This window comes from Populus nigra, chromosome 5, assembly GCF_951802175.1.
Source record: "Populus nigra chromosome 5, ddPopNigr1.1, whole genome shotgun sequence".
Lineage (NCBI taxonomy): Eukaryota > Viridiplantae > Streptophyta > Magnoliopsida > Malpighiales > Salicaceae > Populus > Populus nigra.
This window is the reverse complement of record NC_084856.1, coordinates 204,043-217,035: the sequence shown is the minus strand read 5'-3', so window position 1 is coordinate 217,035 and position 12,993 is coordinate 204,043. Positions and strand designations below refer to the sequence as shown.

Sequence of the window (12,993 nt, the reverse complement as noted above, 5' to 3'; positions counted from 1 at the left end):
CCTGAGCTGCTGCTTATGACAGATTGGATCGAATGCCAGACTGACTCTGTGATGCCCTCTGAGCTCTCATTTATTATTTTCATCCTCTGATCCGAGCCAAACCTCAAACCTTATTTGAATCGTGGGCAACTACATACAATTGAGATGATACGGTATATTAGCACTTCATTCCATGCTGAGCATGGTCGCTGCATTTTATTCTTACATGGTAATTCTGTAAGAACTGGAATTCCATACAAACCACATGCACCCACCCAACTCTTGGGGGTGTGAAACCTGTCCTATCGCCGTGGGCTTTGCTAGCTGAGCTCACAGATAGGTTCAGGGAGGGGACCGCGACAAGATGTGCCAACCTCACAGACATCACACCTATAAACGGTGTGCTGTCATCTAAATCAATGCCTTGTGAATATTAACTGCCCTGGGATATAATGTGTCGTGTTAAATTGAAGTGGCGAGACTTTTCAGTATAAAACAGAGAGGAGATTACCACTTGTCCTATCTTGTCTCTTCTGTTACGATACAATAACTAAAAGTTGCTCTGAAAGATAGGCTTGTCTGCAGACTACGTGCTCTGCCGGACTGGTTTCCACTTTGAACCTGAATCGAATGCTTTGTTCCAGCTCTTTTGTGCACTTTTTTGCTCGAAACTAGCAAACTAAATAGTACACGCTTCTCACCGCTCGAAACCAAGGGAAATTCTTACTCCAATGGGTTTTGAAAGCAAAGGAGCCCAAAGGTTGTGGACCCAAGAGTAGCATCGACCTGGTCGTCGTATCTGGAGCTGGGATCAAGTTCAAGGCACAGGTCAGGAGACCCCAAGATGTACAAGAGGACAGGGTCACATGATGATCAGCTTGATGGTAGACAACTGCGCGAGTTATTGCTAAATCATCCAGGTGGAGCTCGGTCACGTGAACCCTGTCCTCGTCAGCATGTCTACGTGTCACTTTTGGGCAACTTGAAGGCCCCACTTTCAAAGAATTCTGTCACTACACAACAACAAAGATTTGGACATTTACTTGCTCACTTGACTTTGTAATGGTATATCGATCGAATACTCGAACTTTGAAGCGGCACGTCTCCCCTGCCTGGTCTCCTAATCTCATGATACCGACTGCTATTGTAATCACTTGACAAACCCTACTACAGGATACAGCTACTGGTTTCGTAATCGTAACATGCATTGGAGAATCTGTACTTGGCATGAAAAACTTGGCTCCTAGCAGAGCTCCTCATTGAACCAGCGACGGCAAGGTTTCCCGAGGGTGAACCAATGACGAGTTAGTCACCGGTGAGTAATCTTTGGGGCCCCTGCCATCAGAAATGAAGGGATTTTGTCCGGGGGATTGGATCGAAAATGATCCCTAATAGGAATTAGAGGGCTAGATGGGGTCGGTGGGCACCCCTACACACTAATATGATTTAATTATAAAGCCATCAGCAACTTGCTCATGCTTTTTAATACTATATGGTTAAATTATTTGATAGTGCTGAGAGGCTTTTGTCGAGCTTAATCCCCCTTTAATTATTTTCACCAACCGGTCCCAGCTTAACTTTGAGTCGTGGGGCCACTTCACTTGTTTGACAATTGACATAATATAAACTACCATGTTAGTATTTTGTTTCATTTTGAACTTTTGCACTGAATTTTAGTGGCAAGCAAGCATCTTAGAGAACCATAAATGACAAGGAAAAGAGAAAACTAGTTGATCATATTATTACCATGTTTTTTAAGGTTGCATTATGATCATAGCCATGATCTCATGTTGGAACACTGCATCATTAATTGTGACAAATTATCAGCATAATATATATATATATATATATATATATATCCTTCCAAAGTTGGGCTCAAGTATTCAAAGTTGTACCCATCTACTCCTAATAGCGGTTTCTTATCGATAATTAGCTTAACTATACTTGGTTAGAGTCTCGACGGGAAAAACTACAACTTACCTGATTGAAAGGATAGAAATTAAGAAGAGATATAAAGAGATAGATTTAATTGTAAATCCTCGATCGTCTCTTCATTCTTTCTATTTCAAAACAATAATTAAACACCATTAAAAAAAAGGAAAAAGAAAAGAGAGAGTATACTATATATAGCAAACCCGATGTGGTCTCAACTTGGAAGAGGAAAAAAATCACGATACGTACGAGGGCTTCGATTTGTTGAGCCACCAATCACCAAACCTAAAGGCAGGCTAATATTAATGTAGTATTTTAAAAATAAGATGCTTATTTAAAGATAGTCGAGTGATTCCCACGTCAAGGGATTCGCACACATTATTTTTAATCCATCTGTTCTGAATTCAAATGTCTGTTTTTTATTTATTTATTTACAGATTATGTATATATATTTTATGATTGAGATGGAAATCAAATTAGTTTAATGCACTGAACTTGATTGGCTATGAGCTGCATCAATACTATATATATATATATGTGTGTGTGTGTGTGGAAATATAATTTGATGAATTAGTAAAATAAGGCAGTCAACCTCATATGCACGCGGCCATCTGTGAAAGGGAATTTAGTGTTCTTTTTAGGTTCAGTACAATACTTGTCATCTGTCTCTTGGATTTGCTGTTTGTATGGCGAAGTATACATTAAAAGAAATTAATTAATTAACTCATGCTATCCATTGAATGCATGCTATATTGTTAAAATATAGCTTCAATATTACATAGTTAAAAAGAATTTTATTTTATATTAGAAAGGTAAGAGATTTTGTTGTATTTTATAATGTGAGGAACACCAAATAAATAGACTTGGATATTGGAGAAAAGATTTGAAAGAAAAATCAAAAGGCAAAATGATTGAGAAATATATTATTGGATATTAAGTTATGGTCACAATCAATGTCATCTATCTCCTTACACTGTGATAATCAAGCAACTATCACTAAGATCATTTAATTAATTTACAATGAAAAATCTAGACATATCAGCTTGAGACATGAATATACAAGACAATTAATTTATGACGGTATAATTACCATTGTACATGTCAGATCTTGCAATAATTTAGTAGATTCTTTCACTAAAGGTCTCTTAAGAGATTTCATATGGGATTAAAACTATTTAATTAAACTTACTGATAACAAGAACCCAATTTTTACTAGTACCTTTACTAGTTAGGAGTTTCATGAGAACAAATTATTAGTAAGAGTGGTGTATATTAATTTGTATATGAAATTGAGATTATAAAATTAGTATTCCAAATAAATGGGAGGGTGAGTAATTAATAATATTAATGAAATCTCAATGTAAGAAGGAAATTTCACCTATATGAACATATAAAGTGGTGTCGCTTTAACAAAAGTTTGGAAAATTTTGTAAATGTTCATGAATTCAGGAAAAGACACAAGGCTATATATATTAGTGCTGAAATAAGGATGAACTTCTGTTTTGGATTAATTGGATCATTTGTGTAATATTTCTGATTTTATTAAATAAAATCTTGATTTAAACTTTTTTATCATTTCTTTAGAGTTTTAAAATGCCTACACCAAGAAGAGATTTAAATCTAAAAATACCTTCTTCTTTTATGCATGAAACATGGCATCATCTAATATTACAAGTTAAGTGGGAGATTGTTGTTAAAATATAGCTTGTATATTAGATAGTTAAAAAAAACTTTATATCACATTGGAAATGTAAGAGGTTTGTTGTATCTTATAATACGAGGGATATTAAATCAATAGTTTTATGTTGGAAGGAAGATTTGGAGGGAAAGCCATTGTCACGAGGTTAATTTCTCGTCAAAAATTTCAGCCCATATACGGTAGTTTAGTCCCACTAGACTCGGCCTTTCATTGGGTTGATCCACTCATGTTTGCCTAGCAATTAAGTGTTCTCCTCACCAAAAAGTTTCCCCATACTCTCCATTGTTACGAGACAAGCGGAATACACAAGTAGAAAAGATGCATCGTATATAAACACATAAGTCATTACAGGAACCAATCACAACTTTTATTCATCTCATCAATAAAGGAAATACATAAATTTTTGTGTGTGTAATGCATTATGTAACATAAATTATTATTATTATTATTTTTAGAATTAGTTAATTTAAGTTAATTAATTAAATTTTAGAACTAATAAATATGATAATTATACATGATAATTCCTATCAAGTTGTTCAAATAATTTAAATGGAAAGTTGCCTTTTAAACTCTACAAGACAATTCCTATCAAGTTGTTAAAATAAGCGAAACACTCAAATAATTTAAATATTTTTTTTAAAAAAAATCAAAGTTTTAAAAAACAGGAGACAAAAGAAGCCTGCTTATATTGTGGCTGTGCTGTCGCTGACTGTATTATTGAGGATTGAATTGTGGTCGAAAAACGAAAAAGTCAAGCTCATCCATGAAGGCAAAAGTAACGTAAAGTGGTAGAATTAGAATGTATCAATATGGTCAAAGTGATATTAGTTTTTTCTTCCGGCTTATCTGTGTGAATTGAACATGTATGGGGTGCTGGTGCAAGTGGTTGCAGAGAGATGGTGATGAAGAATGGAAATTGCATTAGTCTCCATTGTTGGAAGCAAGTGGGGAAGGTGTTTTCATGACTGAAAACGGGGATGTGATGGGTCGGCATAAATTGGACGTCAGGCAAGATTCAAACATGGCATGCCACTTCCATCCACTTGTTCTGGCGGACCCCGTCGACCCTGGACATTTGAGATGGAAGCTGACTGTCATGAGTCCAGTCAAAAACTCCCTTTCTGGGAGTTTATTTCGTCCTGCCTTGCAGACAAAGACGAACTAAAAATGAATCCTGCAACTATTGTATCAATGGGAAAGAAATGAAAAGGAAAAGGGACTCATGATGTCAATAATAGTGCCTAGCTAGCTAGCTAGCTGTGGTGGATGTAATCAATTACAAATTCTCTTCGATTCATCTTTGTGGAGATATCATTCCTTTTGTTTTCACTGTCTCCTTTTTTAGGGGGAGAGGTTCTGACGATCTCTCTAAAAAAACCCTTCTCTTCTGTTGGATTTTGGAGTTGCCGGCCATTTTTCTGGCAAGTGGCCGGCCCCCACGCTCTTTTCCTTTTCTTTTTTTTTTTTTTTGCTTTCTTCTTCCCCCCCTTTCCTTTTATTCATAATAATCCCAGATATTTGGTGATTTTATCATCAAATTCAATGGTTTCTGAAGTAATTTAGATACAATTCCCTTTGGTGGGTTTAATCAAATTAATTACCAATGGCGTATATTGTTTTAAGCTTGAATAACAGCTTTTATTTATATGATTATTATTACTAAGAGAACAATATCATTCAGGAAACCAAATAACTCCTATAATTAATAAAATGCACATACTCTTTGTTAAACTTGATCGACTGTATGGAATGATTTATAATAGATTCAATTAAAGATTTATCTGTAGAGCCAATGATTCTTCTTTTAATTTTCAATCCTGGAGATTGAATATGGACTTGCTTGTCCAGTTTATTTGTGCTGGTTTCATCTAAATAATCTCTTCATGTTTTTATAATTGATTAGAGTGTATAATTTTGTAAGAACAAAAAAAAAATCACATCTTTATCGAAGAAGATTTTCTATAATTCATGGAAATAAGAAAATAATAATTAAATATTGGGAGAAACTTTTTGACCAGATAAACAGTAGAGTGTGACATAGCAAATCGAATGGTGACATGTGGAAGGAGTCAGGCTCCTTGGGTTCGACGACATAAAAGGTGGGTTTGTAGTGTCAGGTCATGCAGTTGGGTATGTGGCTGGGGACTCCTGGGGACAAGAGCATGCTTTCTGGGTTGCCTTTTCCTTTTGTTTTTGCCTGCCTCTACAAAATTGGCCTCTCCCTCTTCCACACTCTCTTTAATTTGTGATGGATACAGTCAAATTAATTAGTTGTGTTTTGTTAATTAATTAATTAATTAATTATTCTAATAAAAATATATATAGTAGAAGGAAATAAAAACGTGGGTCGGGATATAATCTGGGGCGGAGATAATTTTATTATTTTCTTATGAGTCATGAGTTATAAAATAAAAGAACGTTTGAATTTTGTATTGGTTAAGAAATACTGGAATGTTTTTCTTATGGTTTAAAAATAATATTAAAATTAGTTTAAAAACAGATGGATAAATGGGGGGTCGTTTGTACTGGTACATGATAATAAAGGATCGTGTACACGTACATGTAATCTAGAATGATTGATTGAGGGTGCGGTAGCGGTTACTTTTTAAATAATTTTTTATATTTAAATACATGTCAATAATATTTTTTATTTTTAAAAAATTATTTTTCATATCACATATCATAACGATTTAAAACATATAAATCATATTAAATTTTAACAAAAAATAAATAAATTTTTTAGAAACGCGGTTTACATTGTGTTCCTATCCGGTTTCTAAAAGTTAAAACTCAATACTACTGGTTCTCCTGCTTTTGTAATTCGGTCAGCTCTTAACCCTCTACTATAAATCTTGTTATTTTAATCCCTCTGGCTGGCAGAAAACATAGAAAGAAGGTTTAGACAAGCATGAGATGAGACTAGAGAGGCCATCTTCAGAAAGTAGAGGGACTGGTAATGATTTTTAGCCCTTCCCTTGCTGCTTAGCTTGCACGTGTAAAAATGGTAGGAGACTGTAAGTAGGAGAAGAAATCTCTCGAAGGTACAGTGGGTCCCCATGATTTACGGTGTGCTCGTGATGGTGATGATCAATCTAATCTGAATCTGATGATGGAGGTAGCAGCCAGCCATATGTCTCTCAAGAAAAGCTCTTGCCATCAAGCATTCATTCCATTGTCCACGTGATACCACGTTCTAAAGCTACTTCTCGTATATTTGATGGTGTTGTTTATCCCATGTTTTTTGAAATATCGGCCCGGCCCGCCCGGTATGATTGGTCAATTTAAAACCCGATTTCTTATATATGAACCCGGTTCATTGTATGGAACTAATTTTAATTAACTAGTGTAAAGAATTTCATTATCTATTATTAGTTTTTTTCTTCTGGTAATTATACGTATATTAAAATGAAATGGTCTTTTACCGTAGAAACGACACAATTGAGTTTTTCTCGAATTTTTCATTATAGTGGGTATTGTAGTGGTGATATATATGTAATTTTCATGTTTTGTTTTTATACTTGATTTTTTTTATTCTACACATGATCTAAATATCATTATTTTTTTGTAATATTTTTTTACTTTTTACTTTTTTTTCTTTACATTTTTTTGAAAAAAAGACATTATATTTTTATTCTCCATACTTGGAATGTTTATCATTCCAGAGTTAATATTTTTATACTACTTTTTTTATTCTTTTGTGATTTTTTTATTTTTTTATTTTTAAATATTATTATATAAAGACCGAGAAAATAGTGTTTTGATGAAGCAATTGTAACATTATTTTTCTATAACGTTCAAAATGAAATTAAGATTTTATAGATTTTTATTAACATATATGATCTTCATTGTATTTTATTATATGTAAGTATTGACTTTTTGATTCATAATTATATTTTCTACTTGCTTAAAAAAACATGTTAATAACACCTACATATGAATTCGTTTGTATTAGAAAAAAAATTATTTGATTTGCAGCTAGCAAGTTAAATTAACATGCTAACATTTTTATTTATTTACCGGTACAAATGGTTATGGAGTCATTTATTTAAATTTTTTTTTGGATTCGAGGAAATCTCACCCCCGAAAGCGCACTTTGTGGGTCCAGGTAAGCGAGTAAAACCCCGGCTATCCTAAATTCTTACAAGAGATGCACGCTCTGACTCAAACTCGAGATCTGTTGTGCAGATCTCAAGCCCTTGACATCACGCTACGCTCCTTGGGGACTCGTTTATTTAAATGCATGCATGTATTTTTTAATTTATAATTAAGACTTTTGTTGTGAGAAATATATTTGAAAAGCTTGTATATATGTTTTTTTAAAAAAATATTATTTGACTCACATCAAAATACAAGTCAAATAATTAGTGATTATCTATAATTACTCAGTATACAATAAAACAATTAAGCTAGGTGTTGACTGACCTAGTCCAAGAAATTAAAATTATGTTATATATTGACTAGGTAGAAAGACGTTATATTGTACATTTTGGAACAATGATGATATTTGATTTTGACTAGCTTGGATATAATAATAACTTAAAATGTCAAGGAAGTGTTTGTTTTTGTGCTTCCGTATGTTTTTCAATTTGTTTTTAATTTTTTTTGAATAGATTTTTTTTTAGTTTTAATATACTAATATAAAAAATAAATGTTTTTTTTAAATATAATTTTAATATATTTAAATTAAAAGAAATCAGCACCGCATTATTAAATATACGTAGAGGGTGTTTGACACAATTTTTAATGATATTTTTAGATGTTTTTTTTTAAATGTTTTTGGTTTGAAAAAATTTTAAATTAATTTTTTTTAACGTTTCTTAGTAATTTTAATGTATTAATATAAAATTTTTATTTTTTTTTATTATATATTTTCATAAAATATTTTACACCACAGTCTAGCATCACCACACAATCCACCTTAAAATTAATTCCATTAAGCTTCGAAAAACCACTTCAAAATCCCAAACCACCTCGCTTCCCTAAGCGGCAGGCTTAAAGCAGTTATTTATTTTCAGTGGACGCCTTTTCTTTCGAAGAATAGTTTTGTCAATTTTGTTTTCATTAATTTAATTTGCACATGATCCTCGCATCAAATTGTTTTTTGGCTCTATTATATATTTCTTATGAAGAAGAATTATTTCAAGGCTGTGGGACACCAATCAAACGCGCCGTAAATGAGCGTTGTCTTTCACGACATGCTTTTAGTTTCACGCGGTCACGATTAACAACCAGTGTAAGGTTTTGTTTGTTTCTATGATACGGTGGGGTGCAATTTTATATATATATATATATATATATATATATATATATATATATATATATATATTCAATTGAATTTTTTTTAAAATTCCTATTATAAAAACTATCACATTATCATCAAATATGCAGTAACCTTTATTTACTGTTTTAAAATTAAAAAAATAATAATTAAAAAACAAGATATGTTTATTTCTCTGTTTTTTATTAATTTTTTAAGAATAAAAATTAGATATTTATTTTTATATTTTAATTTATATAACACAGTTATATTTTTTCTATAATCATCCGTTGTATTTTAAGATACCAATCCATCACAAAACAACATTTCCTCCTGGCTTCAAAATTGGCCTGCACACCGAATTATTCCTATCTAGCTAGATGATAAGGCGCGTGGATTTCTGACAACAAACAGGGAGTGATAATTTCTATGTATTTGTGGAGGATTAGTCTGGTGGTACGTAGTGGTAGCCAGTGTTTATATATTCCTTCATATTCTCAATGATATATACACTAAAATATAACAAGAGAGGTGAGGTGGATGATTTATTTAAAACGCAATAAATAAATAAATATAAAATAATTTTATCTCTGAAGAAATACTGATTTTTTTTAAATCTAAAACCACTGTTTATTTAAGGTTTATTTTGCTTTGAAAATGCGCAAGACACTTTAAGAGTATATTATTATTCTTAAACAAATCAAGGCTTCGTAGAAAGTAGAGCAGAACACAAGAATATCAAATATTTATGCGCAAAACCTGGTTGGTCTCAAGGGGCAAAGGAGTAACAATCCAGTGTATGCATTCATATCATATGAATGATTCCTTGCTGCTGAATCCCCTTTTCTAATATTTTTGTCCTTCTCCTCGCAGCTCAAACTCTTCAAGTAAAGAATAGTAGTCCCGCAGGCTCTCTTTTTTTCCCTTGTTATACGCTTGATAGCAGCCTTTATTCTTCTCTTCTCTGTGATTTATTTACCTTTGAAAAACTCTTGACATGAAAAAAAATATTTTTATCTAGTTACTCTATATATCATGGTTTCTGTTTCTGGATTTGATGATCTGAAATTGATATATATATATATATATATACACATGAGAAATATTAGTATTTCTAGCTTCTTATATATCTTAATCTCTCTTTAAATCTCGATTAACTTCCAGCTTTCGATCTTCTGCCAAGTTAGAATATATATGTGCTGGAGAAGATCAAGTATTTGGTAGTTTCAATTCAGTAATAAAAGAAGAAACTTGCAGGGAGATCAAGAGAGAAGAATCGAAGAAGAGATCAGATTAAAGCTGGCAAATAATAGCAAGTGGTGGGAGAGAGTAGATGTGGCAAGTAGAACCATGGCTGGTTTTGAAGGTAATAATTCTCGATACGTTCATGGTCAAAATCACAACAACCTTCTCAGACCTGAACTTCATCTGATTCAAAGACCTTCATCCATTCCCTCCTCTGATTCTAGAGACAACAACAATACCCCATCACCACCAGATCATGCCAACCAAACTGCTCATCATCATCCTGATAGTAGTGCTACCACTAGCTCTGGCGGCGGCACCAATCCGAATCGCCGTCCTAGAGGTCGTCCTGCTGGTTCCAAGAACAAACCGAAGCCACCCATTATTGTAACCCGGGACAGCCCTAATGCCCTCCGATCCCATGTGATTGAGATCTCTAATGGTGCTGATATAGTGGAAAGCGTGTCCACTTATGCGAGGAAAAGAGGAAGAGGAGTTTGTGTTCTTAGTGGAAGTGGGACAGTTGCTAATGTTACTCTAAGGCAACCAGCTTCTCCTGCAGGAAGCGTGCTTACTTTGCACGGAAGGTTTGAGATCCTTTCGCTATCTGGAACTGTGCTTCCGCCACCTGCGCCACCTGGGGCTGGAGGGCTGTCCATATTTTTGTCCGGTGGACAAGGACAAGTTGTTGGAGGGAATGTTGTGGGGCCTTTGATGGCTGCAGGTCCAGTGGTTTTGATGGCTGCATCTTTTGCTAATGCAGTATTTGAGCGTTTGCCTTTGGATGATCAGGAGGAAGCTGGGGCGGTGCAGGTTCAGCCCACAGCTTCTCAGTCCTCGGGTGTGACTGGAAGTGGTGGACAGATGGGCGATGGCGGAGGAGGCAGCGGTACTGGAGGAGCTGGTAGTGGTTTTTTTAATATGGCCGGAGGAGCTCATCACGGGAATTATCCATTTTCAGGTGATTTGTTCGGACCATGGGGTGGAAGTGCCGCCAGGCCTCCATTTTAATTAGGGTACCAAGGTTTTTTTTCCAACGAGTGACGAGTTAGAGACATTGTACTATCAGATTTTGGGCGAGACAATTTCTGATCAGCTTTCAATAATTGATGATGGAGCATTAATGATCGATCATGAGGGGGTATATATATAGAACAATTAAGCTGCTAGCTAGCATATATTTTGTATTAATGTATGAACATGGTTGTGATGTGGTGATAAAAAAGATCGAGATTGGTGTCTTATCTAATTTCGTCATTGACAAGTCCATAAAGATAGAAGAAGAAGATGAATATTCATGGAGGCTAGCGCTGCCTGGTACTAATAATTACTTTGGAACCCAGATAGGAGCTAGAGCTATGGATTTACAGATTTGTCAAGGTCAGTAAGTTCAACTTCATATGTATAAACCATTTTGGGTTTCTTCTGTGTCTTTTCTTTTTCTTTTTATCAATAATTTGTAGCTATATTTGGAAGTTCTAATATAGTATATATTTTGATGCCCATCCCTAGCTAGCTAGCTAGGGTTTAATACATACATAATTTTATGTCTCTCTCTATTTTTTTTAAATTCTTTTTTTTTCTTTTTATCAATACACATGTCTCCATTTCCAGTGCAAGAAATTAATATTATTTATTATGATATGTTTTTGTTTTGATATCTGAGTAGAAAAATGCGCCGCTTCAGTTTATATATATATATATATATATATATATATATATTTCAGAGTAATTTTTTATTTTTTTAAGACAGGAGATAGAGATACAAGGGAACATGTTTTGTTTGTCTTTTTTTTTTATCGCTGTCTCTGTCTCTATATATTTATTTCGAAACAATAAACAAATGTCAACTTAATAATATATATCATTCATGTAACCTAGTAATGCTTAATTAGAGTATGTGCCTTGTCTTTAGCATTACATTCTTTGTTTGTAGGCAAGGGCGCCCTACGATATAGATCCCCCCTGAGCAGCTCAGCTCAGCTCAATCCCAAAGCACTACGTGCTGCTGCCGGTATCCACATATATTGTTTGTGATCTTGCATGTGGCCATGTCTTCTCCCTTTATTTCATTTCTGCTTGCCCAACAGAGGAAAAGCACGGCGAAGAACCTTAAAAGCCCGTTGCTCTATTTACAGTAAAAAAGAGAGAGAAAAAACCTAGTCCTGAACTTCGAGAACAATTGATGCCCTAATTAAGGTGTCTCGCTCTCTCCCTCTTCTTTTTTTACTCTCTTTTCTCTCTCCATCTCCTGCATGCCCAATTCACACTTCTTTCTTTGACCAAGCGTTACAGCAGTAGCTAGAGAGTTCTCTTGTCAGTTACAATGTATGAAACTAACAAGACTACTGTTACGGTCGTAAAACAAGCCTGTCTACCCCCAAACTTCAGTTTTCTGAGCCATGGAACTCAAGCCTCTAGTTGTCAAGTGCCAACATGCATTAACATGCATGAAAAGAAGAAAAACTCACTTCCCAACGAGAGAAGTGTAATAATAATAAAAAAAAACATGTTGGCACCATGTGTATAGCATGATTTCTAGAAAAACTTAATTGTATCCATCTTAGTTTAATATAATGTTAATCTAGTAGTACCGAGCCCATATCTAGCTAGATTAATAGCTTAATTACAGAAACAATAATTATGTAGGAATCATAAAATCCCCAACTCCCAATGCCTTCCTTCCTTCCTTCCTTCCTTCCTTCCTTTTCTAGCCATTAATTCATTTATCATTAATATCACTACTACCAATCTTCACAGGCAAAATAAATCTCCCACGCATATCCCATATGTGCACAAATTTCTTGTTTTTGTTTTGCCTATAATTATTGGTTTTAACATTCTGGTCTCTGCACATTAACATTGTTCTACTTTTTTTTGG

General features: G+C 34.1%; 1 protein-coding gene across 1 annotated transcript; it reads left to right on the top strand.

The window, feature by feature from the left end:
- Nucleotides 1-9,631: 9,631 nt before the first annotated feature.
- LOC133694093 (AT-hook motif nuclear-localized protein 25-like) lies at nucleotides 9,632-11,615 on the top strand. Its single transcript, XM_062115525.1, has one exon. The coding sequence runs from the start codon at nucleotides 10,218-10,220 to the stop codon at nucleotides 11,121-11,123; it is 906 nt and encodes a 301-aa protein (XP_061971509.1). The 5' UTR covers nucleotides 9,632-10,217; the 3' UTR covers nucleotides 11,124-11,615.
- The last annotated feature ends 1,378 nt before the right edge of the window (nucleotides 11,616-12,993 follow it).

Excerpts from the sequence above, each read along its gene's own strand:
- LOC133694093 (XM_062115525.1), top strand. The coding sequence starts at position 10,218 with ATGGCTGGTTTTGAAGGTAATAATTCTCGATACGTTCATGGTCAAAAT.